Source organism: Felis catus, chromosome C1 (assembly GCF_018350175.1).
Source record: "Felis catus isolate Fca126 chromosome C1, F.catus_Fca126_mat1.0, whole genome shotgun sequence".
In the NCBI taxonomy this organism is placed as follows: domain Eukaryota; kingdom Metazoa; phylum Chordata; class Mammalia; order Carnivora; family Felidae; genus Felis; species Felis catus.
The window spans coordinates 50,869,639-50,888,548 of record NC_058375.1 but is presented as its reverse complement, the minus strand read 5'-3'; the positions used below and the strand labels follow the sequence as shown (position 1 = coordinate 50,888,548).

The 18,910-nt window shown below is 38.9% G+C and overlaps 1 protein-coding gene across 5 annotated transcripts in view; it reads right to left on the bottom strand.

The window, feature by feature from the left end:
* Positions 1-18,910, bottom strand: part of PATJ (PATJ crumbs cell polarity complex component) — a 365,326-nt gene that overhangs the window by 55,415 nt on the left and 291,001 nt on the right. For all 5 annotated transcript variants that reach the window (XM_045035937.1, XM_023258767.2, XM_045035940.1 and 2 more), the window contains 2 exons: positions 16,743-16,860; positions 12,263-12,396 (listed from right to left, as the gene is read on the bottom strand). In XM_045035937.1, coding sequence (XP_044891872.1) covers positions 12,263-12,396; positions 16,743-16,860 — 252 coding nt within the window. The remainder of the gene's footprint in view (positions 1-12,262; positions 12,397-16,742; positions 16,861-18,910) is intronic.

Genomic DNA, 18,910 nt, shown 5'->3' with positions numbered 1-18,910 from the left:
CAATAAGCACCCTTGTGTGGGTGAACTATTTCCATAGAATGAGATTTTATAGATTACATTGCTAAATGTTCAGTGGATTGTTCTAATAAGCATTTTAGAATAAAACTTTGATAAAGAATTATGTGGTAGATATTACTATAAAGGAATATGTATATATATATATATATATATATATATATATATATATATATATATGGCTCAATTTTACTATTTGTAGGTGTAATATACTTAATTTGGATCACACTAGAATTAAACCCAATCTTTGTTATACTCATAAAACCTCTGTTCCCACTGCCCTCAAAATAATCCTAGGTGGCATTTTAGCTACAGAAAAATTTCACATTAAATTACACACTTAGGTAGAAAACATATTACCAGTGATCCCCAAAGAGTGTCATGTCGTATTTCCTTGCTTTATGGGAAAAATCCCTGCTAATAAGAAAGACCCATGAGGACCAAAATAAGGATTAAAAAGATTATATAGAAAATGGGCATTGTTTTTGTCTGGAAGAAGCCATTGTTCAGATCTATGGTCTTAGAGGAATAATGCTCCTTTTAAACATCATTTAATAGAGTTCCCCTCTATGGTTGTCACGGTTCAGAAATCATACAGTCCTGTCTTTCCATATAGTAGACGACTTTCTCAGCAGGAAGGCCAAATCAATGAAGGGTGATAATATAGTGGGAGTAGTAAAATGCTCAGTCCAATGCTGTGCAAATCAAAACTATGTTCACTTCTACCTTGAAACAGATGTAGATGTATTAAGTTACTGATTTGTGATGTCTATTGCAGTTAGAGAGTTAAAAAGAAAACTGTTGGGGTACAACTGTGAAAAAATATGTCACTTTGAACAAAGTTGATAGGCTCCAGACTGTACTTATATAAGTAAAGGGATCAGTGTCTTAGAACATGATGCTTTTCTGTACCAAATCCTTTGTGGCCAAATTCTTTGGGAAAAAAACCAAAACCCTCAAAAACCAAGCTTCCTTATTATATTTCAATTAGAATGTGATTTTGAGGGGCACCTGGGTGGCTCAGTTGGTTAAGTGTTTGACTTCGGCTCAGGTCATGATCTCGCAGTGTGTGAATTCGAGCCTCGTGTCAGGCTCTGTGCTGACAGCTCAGAGCCTGGAACCTGCTCCAGATTCTGTCTCCCTTTCTCTCTGCCCCTCCCCCGGTCACACTCTGTCTCTCTCAAAAATAAATAAACATTAAAAAAAAAAAAAAGAACATGATTTTGAAAAAAGAGGGCAGGAAAGTGTAGAAGAAGGACCCAGAACTGGGAATGAGAGGAGTTAGTTTTTCTCACAGCTCTGCAGGTGGCCAATTTTGCAAGTGGTTCTCCATGCACTGCTTTGTTCAGGACACTTATCAGTAAAGCACAGAGTCAAAATACATGGTTTCTAGAGTCATTCCACCTCTATAATTTTAGACCTCTGTGAACTCATACAGCACAAAGTAAAGCAGAGAAAGCCACTGTTTTATGCAGATACTTAAGTCCTGCCTAGAAATAGTAGGACCTCCTTCTAAATGGCAGACCACAAGAATCCCAACTTTCACAGTCTGTGAGAGATCAGAAACATAAGGGTTTGGCTTGGGCTCTGTATTAGTTTTCTTTTACTGCAAAATTTAGTGGCTTAGGGGTGCCTGGGTGGCTCAGTCAGTTAAGTGCCCAGCTTTGGCTCAGGTCATGAGGTTCATGAGTTCGAGCCCTGTGTTGGGCTCTGTGCTGACAGCTAGAAGCCTGGAGCCTGCTTTGGATTCTGTGTCTCCCTCTCTCTCTGCTCCTTCCCTGCACACATACTGTCTCTGTCTCAAAAATAAAATAAAATAAAATAAAACATTAAAAAAATTTAATAAAAAAACCTTAGTGGCTTAAAACAAAAATGAATCATTTGTTTGTTCATGATTCTGTGGGCTGGCAGTGTGGGCTGGGTTCAGGGGGTAGTTCTGCTCCACGCTATCTCAGCTTGGCTCGCAAGAGTTTGCAGTCAGGTTGGCTGGGGCCTCAGACGAGATAACTGGGCCCCTCTGCCCCCATGTGCTCTTTCATATGGGGTGCCATCCTCCAGGAGGCTGATCTAGGCTTGTCTGCAAAGTGGCAGTCTTTCAGGAGAACAAGAGCTAAGCTGCAAGACCTTGAGGCTAAAGGCTTGGAAGTTACTCAACGCCACTTTCACTACTATTGATCAAAGCAAGTCAATGGGCCAGCTCGAATTCAAGGAAAGTGGAAGGAACTGCACAAAATTTATGATCAATTTTAATCTCCTACAGACTCTATCAAGTCTGCCAGAGGAATTTTCCAGCCTGTAAACAATGGAAGGCAGCAACGTATGGTGGGAAGAATACTGGCTATGGCCACATAAACCTGTGTTCAGAGTTTAGCTCTGCCACTTATCATAGCTTTGTGATACTTCTATTAAGATATTTAGCCTCACTGGGCTAGTGTTCCTGTCTCTGTAAAATGGAACTAATAAATTCTTCCTTTTAGGGTTTGAGGACAAAATGAGATTATGTATATAATGTCAAGCAAACTGTCAGCCAAATAGATGTTGAATAATTGCTAATGAAGGTTCCCAACACATATATATCTAAGGTTGAAGGGGGCCTATCTGGGACATAAAGGAAGGAATATAGATCAGTGGTCAAAATTCATGACTCTAAGTAGGAATGACACCAATTTCAGTCCATTTTTTAATTTCTATTTTTCCTATTATTATGGTGAACTGAGAATATAAGTGATTGCTTTTTTTTTTTTTTTAAGTTTATTTTGAGAGAGAGTAAGAGAGCAAGTGGGAAGGGAAGAGAGAGGGAGAGACAGAATTCTAAGCTCTGTGCTGTCAGCACAGAGCCCAGCTTGGGGCTCGAGTTCACAAACTGTGAGATTATGACTTGAGCCAAGATCAAGGGTCGGATACTCAACCAACTGAGCCACCCACGTGCCCCTAATAATTTTATTTTTTAAAATGTTTTATTTATTTTTGAGAGAGAGAGAGAGAGAGATAGAGAGTGAGTGGGGGAGGGGCAGAAAGAGGGAGACACAGAATCAGAAGCAGGCTCCAGGCTCCGAGCTGTCAGCACAATAGCCCAACACAGGGCTCAAACCCATGAACCATGAGATCATAAACTGAGCCTAAGTCAGACGCTTAACCAGCTGAGCCACCCAGGGGGCCCCCTGATGATTTTATTTTATTTTATTTATTTATTTTTTTGATGATTTTATTTTTAAGTAATCTCTACACCCAACGAGACATTTGAACTCATAACACCAGGATCAAGAGTCGCATGCTCTATTGACTGAACGAGCCTGCTTCTTTTCAAGAAAGATTATGCTGGGAAACCTAATGTAAAAGGTGATAAAAGTAGAAATGTAAACATGTGCTATCTTTAATAGGAATGGCAGGACTCATGTCAACAAAGGCAGCTCTCTACTTTCCTTGTTACAGTGGGGCAGTACGTTGTTTAACCCAAGGATGGACAACTTAATGCATTTGTCTTGCTGGGGCATGTGTTATTATGCTTACATTCCATGTGGTTTTGTAGATCTTTTTATATTTTTGAATCAATTACAAAGGTAGAAGGCAAAGATGATTCAAGACAAGTTGCAAAGATGCTCATCTTCCCCACCTGCAAACCCAGTGCTTTGATGCAAAAGGTATCTGGCACACCCTCATTGATTCATGCATGAGAAGCAAAAAGTTAAGAGGTTATTTTCAGTATCTCATAAGAACATAGAGGACTTGAAGCAGAATGTAGTCAACAAACACTGTATTTTCTTTGCTTGAAGATGACTTTTTTTCTCATTTTGATTTTATAATTTGGATGAATCTCAGAGTCAAGTGTACATTCAATATACTATTTTCCCACTGTGGATACAATAAAAGATGATTACTTTAGAAGAAGTACAGTATTTGTCAAACTGATATAGTTTTGTTTGCCAACTTCATAGGTTGATTATAAATGTTTCTGTTCAGAAAACCTGAAGAAGCCATAGCTATAAAAGGGAAGTCAGTAAGAGTCAAAAGAACTTATACTTTTAAAAATCTGGATACTCTCACTAATAAATTAGAGTTTGCTACATAGATTTTCTTTTTTTAAAAAAAGTGTTTATTTATTTTGAGCAGAGAGAGAGTGAGAGAGAATCCCAAGTAGGCTTTGAGCTGCCAGCGTAGAGCCCAACACATGAATCCATGAATCATGAATCCCTGAACCGTGAGATTGTGACCCCAGCTGAAACCAACAGTCAGGCATTAATGGACTGAGACACCCAGGTGCTCCTAGATTTTCTAAGAATCTCAGAACACAGTCACCAATCAAACCCCATAAGACTCTGTTACAAAAGGAACCAAGAGCCAGTCCTTATATCCTAATCTTAATTTATTCATCTATTCTAATAGGTTTGGGGGAGGGTGTAAAGATTTGTACCTACCAAACACTCTAAGAGAAAGAAAATGGATCACAACATTTAGTACCTACCATTTTGGAATACTGAAATATTCTTGGGTGATAAACTATAGACAACATAAATAAGCATTAAATCAGCAATACCAGTGGCTCTTTTGACTAAAAGTATGGATTAAGTGATCAGTTATACAGGAAGCAGTAACACCAATCTGTGTGTGTGTGTGTGTGTGTGTGTGTGTTAAAGGAATGGACTATTTAAGCTAAAAGTCAAGCTCAAGGATTGCAAACTCTTCCACAGTATAGGTAACTAAAATGTGGAATGAAAATCACAGCAATAAAACAGCTAATATAAGAATTGCAATGAATATATAAAAAGTTTCACATTTTAAGACTGCAAAGCTTTCCCTTCTCAAACTCAGAAAAGAAACTGTTTTATATTTACTTGAAATGGAATTCCCTTGCCAAGAATGATTTTGCAAAAGGTTGATATTCATCAATATGAATATAATTTTTCATACTGAACTATAGATTTATTTTAAGGAAATGGGATAATATTTGCATTATATTTTATAAGTCCCTATAGTTCCATCTGGTCCTTATTTACCTAAACTTTACTCAGCTTGCATAATATTTTTGCTTACAGTCATATTCTTTAAGATCAGAAATGCCCAAATCTGGAAATTCAGAGGTACTATTCGTTAACATTCTTTCAGTGTGATTCATAGACTTTCTGCAAACTCTGCTTTGATTTTAAAATAAAACTAAGGTAATAAGATGTTTTGTGTAAAAATATATGACTTAAGCAATAATGATAAAAGGAGCCTGGCTTTGGGTGATTACACGCCAAAGCAAACCACACTCCTCGTGAAACAGGCTGTGCAAAGTTCATTCGAAGGGGAATAGCAAAATAAAACACTTAATCAAATGTAAAATAGTTTTCTATTCTGCTTACTTAAAAAAAAATATATAGTGGTTTAAATTGCTACAGTCCTAAGTTTAAATGGTCAAAAGCAGTAACAGCTAAACAATAGCAGGCAATATGGTGAATCAGGGTTAAATGAGGTCACTGCAGAGCCAGACATATGGTGATAGCTAAAAAAATATTTTTCGCTTGAATTTCTAGATGGATGACTTTACCACACAGTATCCAAATGTGACAGTCCTTCTACCTTGATGCTTCTTGCTAATGTACCTCTTCTATCTATGGAACTTCTATTTAATAAGACTGACTTAAATTGGTACTGAATCAGGTGGTGAAAAAAATACACATTTGAAACTTGGAGAGAAATAAGATTTTGAGTCTGATATTCCCAGGCCTTTTAAATATTAATAGAGCATCTCAATTTTACAATCTATCCTGGGCATCCGCTGACCTCATTTACAACGGGATGGTACCAGGAATATCAAGAGGAACCAAATGCCCGAGGCTAATTGTTTTCCTCTTGTAAGGAGACAAGCTTATCTCCAGACGCAGAGGAACATACAAGTATAGCAACTAGGGCTTATGTTCATAAACTTAACCTTTCTAAAAGTGGTAATAATGACTAGTTTCCATAAACCAAAACTCAACAGTAATTAAGCCTTATTCTCTAGTTAAAAAAACTTAAGACTGAAGTTTTAAGAAACCTGTGAGATGGGAATGAAAAGAGAGAATGAATTTCCTTATCCTACCATACCCTTGAGAAAGAGACTTCTCAATGTAACACGTTCCTGTCTGATTAAAAGAGAAAGCCTAATAACACTAATGTCCTCGCAAAGTGGCTGCTTGCATTTGTCAAAATATTTCTCGAGATTTGGCACTCACTACGTAGTTCACTCCAACTTTGGCCAGCTGAGGTCTAGAAAGTTCTTCCTTATGCAAATGTGAAATCTGTTTTTCACTGAGCCGCTTGGAAGCACTTGAACTGTTCCTACCCTTCGTCCACACAAAGATAACCTTACGTGTTTGCATGTCACTGTCCCTTCTGATCTTCCCTTTTCCATTTGATTCAATTCTTCCTCACAGTGATGTGGTTTCAATAATGTCCTTGTCAACTGTGATATAATCACACCCAGAAATGAACAGGATACTCTAGCTACAGCTAAAACTGATCAGAGAAGCACTCCAGACAGATCTAACAGCATGTGCAAATGCCTTGAATGGAACTGAAGGAGGCCAGCATGGCTGGAGTTCGGAGTGGCTCAGAGGCTAGACAGTCATATTTTTAAGTGTGCAAGGCTCTATATGGTGGTACTAAAGGTACAAAATACAATAAAACAGGTCTGTTCTCAAGATACTCAAGGTCTGGTGGGTGAGATGAACAACCCCCTTTTACAGGTGGAAATCAATGACACATAGAGGTAGCACTAGAAAAGGAGCCCAGTGGTGTGGCTTTGCAGTCAGATAGCTTGATGAAACTCCAACTGGACCAACTGCTAGCATTATTGTGGTAGGGTCCCCTCCCTAAGGAAAAAAACAAAAACAAAAAACAAAAACAAAAAAACCTCAAGGTAACCTGGCTATGCGCGTACATGCAACATCCCTCATGACCTTGTAACATGCGACCACTTAATCAGACTACATGTTTGTGTGTGTTACCATATATGGGAGACAAGGAAGAAGTAAATACATAAAAAACTACTCCACATGGTGTTCAGGGCTCAGTTCTTCAGGTACAAGCCCAACTGGGCAGTGCCGGCAGGAATAACGTTGCTTCCTGGAAAGAAAAGCCTTGGGGGGGGGTCATGATTCTCTGTGGGAGAATCCTGCTGCATTATGTTCTTGGAGAAGTTACCTAACTTATCTGAGTCTCAGTTTCCTCATCTGTAAAATGGGGATAATACCACTACTTCTATAGGGTTGTTGGGAGAATTAAATAAGAGGATAACACATTAATTACATATTAGGAACAGTGCCAAACCACTTTTTAAGAGTTTGGTGTTGAAAAATAAATATCTAAGTATGCAGAAACAAAGTCATGTTTCTCAGTGTGCAGCTAATATATCAAAGACATACAGATGAAGGGAACTAAGGATATACTTTAATATGAATGTTTAATAATAATCACTAATAACTGAACTCAGTATAGACAGGTACTGGGAAAAGTGCCTTACATTCTTTATCTTAATTAATCCACATATCAACCACAAGAGGTAGATTTTGTCGTCACCACTTTCACACAAATGGAGAAGCAGATTTAATCTAGAACGGTTTAAGTCACTTGTCCAAGACCCTGCAGTGAAAAGATCTGGGACTCTGGTGCCATAGAATCAGCATCATTTCTCGGACTATTAGATTTGATATAACACATTGTCTACAGTGTGGGACCGTTGGCAATGGTAGCCAGAGAAAGGAAAATGCACAGAGTGAGGGGTCCTGGGGAAGCTTTCCTCATTCTTTCTCCACTTCATTTGTTTAATCCCAAGAATGGTTCAACTTGGCCAATACTCTGAGATAAAATACTTGTTTCTTAGGTTTTTCTTTCTCTTCTCTAGAATTCCCAAGGCTGATATAATAGAATAACCACCAATAAAATGACATTGGAAAACTATATTTTACTTCTTCTGGGGACACTAGAGGTAAAACTTCTCATCAGCAAGCAAACATTTCAGAGAAGGGGGAACTGAAAGATTCAGGGAGATGCTTAAAACATATGTGGCAAGCATCATACCTCAGTCTTTCATTTGGCAGAATATGCTGTGTCTTCTGAGTTGCAAGATTTCATGAAAACTAGTACTCCAAGACCAAAATAAGTGGTGGCAGTGGGGAAAGACATAGGATGAAAGCATGGGTGGACAGATGGATGGAAGGAGATAAAAAATATAAGTAAATATACTACTTTATACCTTATCTGATCTCCTTGTTGTGTGCCCCTCTAAACTCATATGTAGAAACCCTAATGACCAGTGTGATGGCATTAGGAGGTGGGCCGTTTTGGAGCTGATTAGGTCACAAGAGCAGAGTCTTCATGGATGAAATGAGTGCCCTTCTAAAAGAGGCTCCCCCGGAGGCTCCTTTCACAATGTGAGGATTCAAGAAGTCTACAACCCAGAAGAGGGCCCTCGTCTGACTCTGTGATCTTGGACCTCCAGCCTCCAGTACTATGAAAAATAAATTTCTGTTGTTTATAAGCCATCAGTCAGTGGCATTTTATTACAGTAGCCTGAATAGACTAAGATACTGGCATATAAGAAACATACAAAAACTAATCCATATTAAGTATATCTAGACAATGTGTACTACAGTTCTACTTTTTTTTTTTCTTAACGTTTATTTATTTTTGGGACAGAGAGAGACAGAGCATGAACAGGGGAGGGGCAGAGAGAGAGGGAGACACAGAATCGGAAACAGGCTCCAGGCTCTGAGCCATCAGCCCAGAGCCTGACGCGGGGCTCGAACTCACGGACCGCGAGATCGTGACCTGGCTGAAGTCGGACCCTACAGTTCTACTTTTTTTATGCTTTCCAGAGAAAGTAGCTATTTTAATGGTCCTTATTAAGATTTTTCACTGGTTGGTCCCTTATATTAGACCATAAACACTGATGGTAGTAGGATCAACTTGAACAAATGTACAAGGGCAGGGTTATGTCATTCAACTTCATGTCCTTGGCATTAAGAAGAGGGCAGCCTTTAAGCAAACATATGCAGGCTATCATACAAGAGCCACATTCACCAAAAGCAGACCTGGGAGCACGTAATAAGATTGAAACAACAGAGGCAGAAGTTTGTCATTGAGGAGTGGGTGCAGGTGTGCTCATAAACCTTCCCAAGAGGCTCACCCTCACCATTGTCTTGGTGTTTTAAAAGGCCTATTTTAGAGGACGGGCTGCAGACACATTGGGGTGTCAAGTGAGATCTCCCTCTCTGATCTCAGAAACCATCTGTCTTGGTTCTGAAGCAATTATTTACAGCAGATAGGACTGGTGTGTTGTCAAGACCAAGTCCCAGAGGCTTCATTCCTCCAAAGATAGTAAAAGTATCTGTTGGACACACAACAGAGAGAGCACAGAAACCCTAACTGAGATGGTTGGAGCAAATGCTTAAGAAGGGTCACCAGCACTCAAAACATGCTCTTTCCCTGCATCAGAGCTCAAGGAGGCATCACATAATCACATGTGCAAAGGCAAGTGCAAAGGTACTTTTGACAGTGGGTCAAACTGTCCACAATTCCCTTTCATACACTCTCATCTTTATTTGCTAACTTCCTGCTGGCTGGATGCAATCCCATGACCTGACTGGATAATATGACCTGGCATGTTACTTAGGCTGTGTATTCCATGTCAAAATTTAGAAGGAAACAAAAGATCTTCATTGTGGTAAACAGTGGTTTTATTTGTTAAAGCACCTTCCACCCCCCAGCTGTTCAGCTTCACCAAAAACGGACATGGCTATATATTAACTAGTGAGTCTAACTTACAGCTTTGGATGAGGTACCTGAGGTTGCAAAATAAAAGCTGCACCCCATTTCTCATTTTTAAAGTGGTGCTTATCCTTCCAAGGACAATGGGATTTACAGTCTCAAAAGGCAGAACTATATATTATGAACTTTAGAATGCTGTTAAAGATTTTTTTTTTTTTGACTGCCTTGTGGTGGCAAAGAGAAGCAGAACATAGTATTCAGCAAATAGCCTCGCATCCAAGAAGCAGCAGGTGAAAAGGAGCACTGGAAGCCTCCAAACTAGCAGCCAACAGCACAAATATACGCAATAGTAAAGTCCCCAGTGCAGCATGGGCACATCTTACTCAGGTTTTCTAACCAACCCACACAAAGCAAAACAACAACAACAACAACAAAAAAAAAAACAACAGAAAAAATCAGTTAACAAACTCATTTAGCTGGGCAAAACATGCCGATTTAAAGTAAGTCTTCTGCTTTCCTATGGAAAATCTAGTTCTGCCTTATTTTAAGCAGTACAGACTTATATCTACAAAACTCAAATCAGAGAGTTACTTCTTCATGAAAGAATTCACTACAAAATTTCCTTAAAATATGATTTCCCTCGTTCGTTTTAAATACAGATTTATACAAATTCGGCTTATTTAATATTTGCGAATATCTCTTTGGGTAAATGAGGAAACAGGCCCTGGAAGGGAGAAACAGCCAATCTTCAAGGTTGACCAGTAGTTTCTGCATACTACTCCAATGTCTTTAGTATATTAAGACCCCAGAACTTTCCTACATTTCTAATTATATGGCTTGGAATGCTGTCTTTTCAGCTTTTGTCATTGAGGAAAGCGGCAACCTTTTCTTTATAAGTTTCCATTCAAGTGGTTTGGTCCAGGCTATATTTTTATTTATTTATTTATTTATTTATTTATTTATTTATTTATTTATTTATTTGAAGTGATATAAGTGTTCTTTTATTTATGTATTATTATTATTATTTTCAAGTCTGGTTTTTATTTATTATTATTTTTAAAATATAATTTATTGACAAATTGGTTTCCATATAACACCCAGTGCTCATCCCAACAAGTGCCCTCCTCAGTGCCCATCACCCACTTTCCCCTCTCCCCCACCTCCCATAACCCTCAGTTTGTTCTCAGTATCCAAGAGTCTCTTACGGTTTGCCTCCCTCCCTCTCTGTAACTTTTTCTTTTCCTCCTTTCCCTCCCCCATGGTCTTCTGTTAAGTTTCCCAAGATCTACATATGAGTGAAAACATATGGTATCTGTCTTTCTCTGACTGACTTATTTCACTTAGCATAATACCTTCCAGTTCCATCCACGTTGCACTTTCAGGCTATATTTTTAAAGTTTTTTTTTTTTTGTTTTTTTTTTTTAAGTTTTATTTATTTAGTTTAGGGGGGAGGGGCAGAAAGAGGGGAAGAGAGAGAGAGAATCCCAAGCAGGCTCTGGGATGTCAGTGCAGACCCCAATGCAGGGCTCAAAGCCACAAACCCTGAGATCATGACCTGAGCTGAAATCAAGAGTCAGACGCTTAAGCTTAACCTAAGACTGAGCCACCCAGGTGGCCCCAGGCTGTATTTTTTTTTTTTTTTAGTGTCTATTTGTGAGAAAAAGGCAGATGCGAGTAGGGGAGGGGCAGAGAGGGAGAGGGGGAGAGGGGGAGAGGGGGAGAGGGGGAGAGGGGGAGAGGGAGAGAGAGGGGGAGAGGGAGAGAGGGGGAGAGGGAGAGAGGGAGAGAGGGAGAGAGGGAGAGAGGGAGAGAGGGAAACACAGAATCTGAAGCAGGCTCCAGGCCCTGAGCTGTCAGCACAGAGCCCAATGCAGGGCTCAAACCCACAAAACACAAGATCTGGGCCGAAGCAAACCACCCAGGTGCCCTCCCTAGGCTGTATTTTTAAACTGTATTTAAATCTTACTCCATGAAAAGGCAGAGAGCTAAAACTGGCTGCTGAGCTAGTTAACTCCAGGTGTCCCCAGTTATAATCTTGTTATAATATGTCTAAATGCTGCTATAATGCTGTTGGTCTAGTAAGCATTTATAAAAAAATGCTCCAAGGGCACCTGGGTGGTTCAGTTGGTTAAATTCCCGACTTCTGCTCAGGTCATGATCTCACTGTTCATGGGTTCAAGCCCTGCACTGGGCCCTGTGCTGACAGCTCAGAGCCTGGAGCCTGCTTCCAATTCTGTGATTCCCTTTCTCTCTGCCTCTCCCCTGCTTGTGCTCTCTCAAAAATAAATAAAACTTAAAAAAAAAATACTCCATGTCCTAGACAGAGAAAATCCTGATGAAAATTAAACACTGAGAAAAACTTAAGGCTGGCCAGAATATGCATGCATATCTATTTATAATTATGCTTCTTCTCATTCCATGAAAAAGCCAAGTCTTCCATAGAAGTGATAAAGGCCATAATAAGGTTCCACAACTAACTCTGTAACGGTATAGATACACTTTACTTCTACGAACTTACCAAAGGTGTGTCTTTTCCTCCCACAATGCTGAGACCAAGACCTGAACGTCCCTTGGATATTTCTATAATCATTTCCTGGCCAGGAACAATGGGACACGTGGCAGGGTCCACTGACAGAGGAGCCTGGAAACCACCTGGAGGATTGAACACAGAATGACCGGCTAGTAGGAGATGTAGTCCGGCGTGCACACTCGTTACTTGGGGAGCGCGGGGTTTGCATGTGTTCGTCATTTCGCTATTTTCCTGCTAAGCACCATGAAGGAAACGCTGGGTCCTTAACGCCCATTCAGGAAGGGATGAAACCTGACGCTTCTGAGATTAAAACAACCACCCCCTACTCGATCATTTAACTATACTTGAAGTTTTTAAAATCTTAATATATACCATGAAAACTGGTATGGAAAAATGACGAAATGATTAAGTACATATAGGCATAAGTTACAATGAAAATAAAGACTAGAATGATAGAAGATTCTGAGTTACAGTTCTAAGACACTAAGAGTTCGTGCTTACTTTCAATTAAAGCATAGCACACCAATTAAGATGTATAAAGGATTTAATCAATAAAATATGATTTAGCTGAAAATAATAATTACCAATGATCCCCAAATACATACATAGTAAAAAAAAATAATAATAATGTGCCACAAACACATTTAAAAATTAATTACTGGGATGGGGCGCCTGGGTGGCTCAGTCAGTTAGGTGCCCAACTTTGGCTCAGGTCATGATCCCACAGTTTGTGAGTTCAAGCCCCCCTGTTGGGCTCTGTGCTGACAGCTTGGAGCCTGGAGCCTGTTTCAGATTCTGTGTCTCCCTCTCTCTCTGCCCCTCCTCTGCTCAGGCTCTGTCTCTCTCTGTCTGTCTCTGTCTCTCTCTCAAAAATAAATAAACTTAAAAAAAAAAAAAAAAGAACTAATTACTGGGTCCATGACTGAAAAACTTGTTACAAGAGTTATTTCTATTTTATAAAGATCTACTTTTAATTTTCTTTAAAGATTTCATTTTTAACTTTCTAATGTAACATCTATTCCCAATGTGGGGTAGAACTCACAACCCTGAGATCAAGAGTCTCATGCTCTACCAACTGAGCCAGCCAGGCACCCCAACATTTACTTTTTTAAATCATTGCTTTTAGATTCAGATTCTCGGGGCGCCTGGGTGGCTCAGTCGGTTAAGCAGCCGACTTCAGCTCAGGTCATGATCTTGTAGTCCGTGAGTTCAAGCCCCGCATCGAGCTCTGTGCTGACAGCTCAGAGCCTGGAGCCTGTTTCAGATTCTGTGTCTCCCTCTCTCTGACCCTCTCCTGTTCATGCTCTGTCTCTCCCTGTCTCAAAAATAAATAAAACGTTAAAAAAAATTTTTTAAATTAAAAAAAAAAAAGATTTTCTCTAAAAACTGAGAGAAAAAAAATATTGGCTAGGAAAAGATGTTTAATACAACCCCTTTCTCTGGCATAACTTCTACATATGTGCATTTTCCAGATGACTGATCCTAACTAATTGAAAAATCAAAATATTCAAAAGGTTAATTTCAAGAGATTCTTATACAAATAACAGCCTCCAGAGAATGTCATCTTTTCTGACAACTAAGCTTAATCATCACAAGTACTGATTCTTACAACGTGGTAGAATTTAGTTAAGGGCTGATAATAAAGAGCCCCACCTGCTGGTCAGCTGCAGCTAATGCACAGGGACCAACGGGATCCAGAAAGCTCATTAAACATCTGTACAAGCAAGGGCCTGCAGGGTAAGAATGATTTTTACATTTTCAAAAGGTTGAAAAAAAAAATGAAAAAAAAATTTTTTTTGAAGACATGTCAAAATTACATGAAATTCAAATTTCAATGTCCATAAATGAAGTTATATTGGAACATAGCCCTGTTCATTTACTTGCAGTCTATGGCTGTTATCACCCTATGACAACAGAGTTGAGTAGCTGCAACAGAGTCCATATGGTCCACAAGCCTTAAATATTTACTATCTGGCTCCTTACAGAAAAAGTTTGCCAATCTCTGATATTAAACAAAAGGGAACAGGCTGTAGGTAAGTCTGTGGAGGGTTCTGCTGTAAGCAATAATAATAATAAAGCAGGTTTTGGAGTGGTGGCGACATGGATTTAAGTTCCCAGGAAGGAAATTAATAGGTAGGTGAAACTGAGGCTCATTCCTCATCTGAAAAGATGCATGTAACGAGCCACTTTCTAATAGGAATTAAATGAACAATGTGTGTAAGGTGCCCAGTCCAGCAGCTGGCATAATGTAGCATTCATATAGTCACTCTTTCTGACCACATGGAATTTGTTAATCTAATGGTCTCTTGGTTAAGAGTGAGAAATTTAGTGACGCAGCCTCAATAACAAATGCCTTATTAGAAGAATATTAAATTATAAACCTAATTTCACTCCAGATCTTTTTGCAGCATATGTAATTCACACTGCATTTTCCATTCATTTACAATAAAAACCATGTACAATATAGTGGCATAATTTCATGAATGCTTTACAAAGTTTCTTGTCCTTATGTAAATGACTAGTTTAGCCTCTTGGATGAGAAGAGAGAGAATACATAGTCAGAGATGCTGGCGATGGCATTTCTTTTCCTCCATTTTTGCCTCATTCTAGCTGGTCTTGAGTCAGTCTTGGTATGTATTTCTCCCATACAATCCGGCCCAAAGCCTGACATACCAGGCCCCCAATAAATGTTTGGTAAGGAAATGACTGAACGAGTAGAATTTCCACCGATTAAATTATAGGATGATTAATTTCTGTTATTGAGATATAAATATGTGATACATCATATCAAAACTCAATTGATTGGGAATGCAAGCTCGTGTAGCCACTCTGGAAAACAGTATGAAGGTTCCTCAAAAAACTAAAAATAGAACTACCCTACGAGCCAGCAATTGCACTACTAGGCATTTATCCATGGGATACAGGTGTGCTGTTTCGAAGGGGCACATGCACCCCCATGCTTATAGCAGCACTTCAACAATAGCCAAAGTATGGAAAGAGCCCAAATGTCCATCAATGGATGAATGGATAAAGAAGATGTGGTATATATATACAATGGAGTATTACTTGGCAATCAAAAAGAATGAAATCTTGCCATTTGCAACTACGTGGATGGAACTGGAGGGTATTATGCTAAGTGAAATCAGTCAGTCAGAGAAAGACAAAAATCATATGACTTCACTCATATGAGGACTTTAAGAGAAAAACAGATGAACATAAGAGAAGGGAAACAAAAATAATATAAAGACAGGGAGGGGGGCAAAAGAGAAGAGACTCATAAATATGGAGAACAAACTGAGGGTAATGGGAGGGGTTGTGGGAAGGGGGATGGGTTAAATGGGTAAGGGACACTAAGGAATATACTCCTGAAATCATTGTTTCACTATATGCTAACTAATTTGGATGTAAATTTTAAAAAATAAAAAATAAAATAAAATAAAAATTGGTAAATTATGGTTACTTTCTCAGTAAAAGGCCACGTAGTAAGTATTTTGAGCTTTACAGGCCATGCGTTCTCTGTGGCAACTACTCAATTCTATCCTTAATGTGTGAAAGCAGCCTTAGACAACAGATAAACAAATGAGCATAGTATTTTAAATTTTATTTATGGACACTGAAGCCTGGGTTTCAGATGATTTTCATGAAATAGTCTTTTGACTTTTCCAACCTTTTAAAAATATGAAAACCATTTTTGGAGACCATGCAAAAACAGATGGTGGGCCAAATTTGACCCACGGGTCATAGTTTGCTGACCACATTCATCAAGAATTTTAGTAAAAATCCAGTACTTCAGAATAATACTGGCTTGCTAAATTTTTTATTGAGTTAATGTTTATGAAAAACATGTAAAAGACTAATACCATAAAGGTGTCAGGCTTGCTAAATTCATTCAGGGTTGTGTTTTGCCACTGGTAAGCATAATGTTTCAAATAAGCTTTTTAAAAACTGACTTATATAATATAAAAACAAAGTAGAAATACTCATTATTCATTTTGAAATTCTATTTTCAACTGCCAGTCAGCATAATTCATGCCAGGAATTCAAAGATAGAAAGTGAATACTCTTGTCTTTAAGCACTGAAAATTAACAGTCTTCAAATAACTTATATCAACATATGCAAGGCTAACAATTTGACGGAATATGATTTTTAAGAGGTATTACTCATGAACTAAACACGCTCTTTTGGAGAGAGTACAGAATAATTTATTTGTAAGCCTCATATTCAAACAGTATTTACTGAGGGCCTTTTTTGTTCTAGTACTTTTATATTCAGTAAGCACTAGGCAATCCCAAAAACAGAGATGAGGAAAATGGTGACCTGTCCAAGTCCCAAAGGTAAGAAAGTATAGGAGGGGTAAAAGCCAGGCTTCCTGACTCCTGGTCCAGTGCTCTTTTCAGGACATCACAATCCCTTCTCTTTTCTCATGTCTGATGAGTCAATTAATTTTGCTCAGAGAAAGAATCATACCATAGCCTGGGAAGTCTGCATCTGTTGAATGGTATGACGGAGCTGGCGCTAAAGGTATCTCTTGTGAACTGAAGGAAACTTTCGTCGAATATTTTTGCTGTTTCATTTGGCTGACAGCCTACAAAAGAAAGGAAAATTAGATGCATGTCAAAGAGGAGAAAGAAAACAAAAGGACAAGACTTTAAAACTGGTGTGTTGTTACCAAAACAATGGCAGCACTCCAATAATGTCTTCTGAGAATTTAGAGGGGGAGAGGTAGCAGGAGGGAGTTAGGATGATTTGTGTCCCATCCCCCATGCCTCCCTATTTTAATCTTACATCTAAAATGCTTCAATGAAGGATGGATCAAGGAAGGGAAGAAGGATAAAAGCTGACAATACTTATCGTTGTGGTCTGTATATGATGCTGGGCTGGTAAGCAGAACAAAAATTTTTACAATTTCTACTTACTGATGAAATCAATGTGAAGTGCACATACCTATGCTGTGCCTGGTGAAAAGCAATCTATGCTGCAGATGTTCTGAGCATACAACACTGTCCATCTCTTCTGGACACATCCACAATAGTCAAATGCATTAGGCAGCTTAACTGAGCAACATGAGGGTCAGGAAGAGGAAATAAGCATCCACTGAAAGCTTACTAAGTGCCAGGTACACCAATTACATTTTAATTCACCTCAAAGACCTGTACCTTATTCACCATTGACTCCCAGTGCCTGGAACATAGTAGAGCCTCAATAAATGTTTGATGAATGAATGAATGAGTCAATGAATGGATATACAAGAGCAAAATTCAAGACATTGAAATTCACAGTTGAAAATGAATTTGTAATTCAGTGAAGGTACGGAGACCTTTGCTACGTGAGCTTCGGAAAATTAACTTGTCATTCTGGATTTGGGTTGATAAGACCTCCAATGAATATTAGTATTTGAAAACCAAGAAAAACCAAAAGGATTCCATGCTTGCTTCACAGGCAGTTAAGAAATATAGGTAGTGACCTGACCTGCCTTCTTGATCTGTAGTTAGCCAGGGAACCCATCCCCAGCTGGAAGATTCTGGTGGAGGCAGTGAAGCACCAGGCTGTCCCTGGAGTCTAGAAATAGGATCAAGGTAACTGCTCCAGAATAATGATACCTCAAGATTCTGTCAGTGGAAGGCTGTGCCTCAATACAAGGTGCTGTACAGTATATAAAAACTAAGACAATACCACCCATTGTGTATCTGCATTGTACTTTCTAGTTTTCAAAAACACTTTTACATCTATGAATTCATTCATTTATAAGAAGAACCTGGAGGGTTAGACACTATTACTCTCTTTTCCAGATACAGAAGTCATTGTCAGACGACATATCTGAAATCACAAACTAATGAGCGGAAGAGGTTGGATTAAAAGTCAGTAGCTAAACAATGCTACAAATTATTGCATTTTTATTTTTAGAAGATTTTATTTTCAAGTAATCTCTATCCCCATCATGGGGATCGAACTTACAACTCTGAGATCAAGAGTGGCATGCTTGGGGTGCGTGGGTAGCTCAGCTGGTTGAGCCTCCAATTCTTGATTTTGGCTCTGGTCGTGTTCTCACAGTTCATGGGATCAAGCCCTGCATCAAGCCCTGCCTTGGGCTCCACACTGACAGTGCAGAGCCTGCTTGGAATTCTCTCACTCCCTCTCTGCATGCATGCACACACTTTCTCTCACAAAAAAAAAAAAAAAAAAAAAAAGAATTGCATGCTGTACTATCTGAGCCACCAAGCACCCCAGAATGCAACAAGTTTAAAATGTTTATCAAACAGCCGCTTGGCAATGAGTCTATGAACGTTCTTTTCTGCAGTTTTTCTATCACCAACATTTAATAATGACCATTTACTTTCTTAAAAAGATTTATTCAAAGACATATTTTCAGTGATTTCAAAAACGAGGGCAGTGGGAAAATGACAAATACAGGTTTATTATCAGAAAACTGAACAATGGAGCCACCTAAATATCAATTACTCTAAGGACCACATTTTCTAGCCTGCTTGCAGCCAGATACATCTGCAGACTCTTATCCAGTAGGATGTAAACAGATACGAACTGTACAATTTTCAGGTCATTCTCTTAAGGATTAGAAACCTGCCTTCCTCTTCTCCCTAACTGACATGCAGATGGGGTGATAATAACTGGAGAAG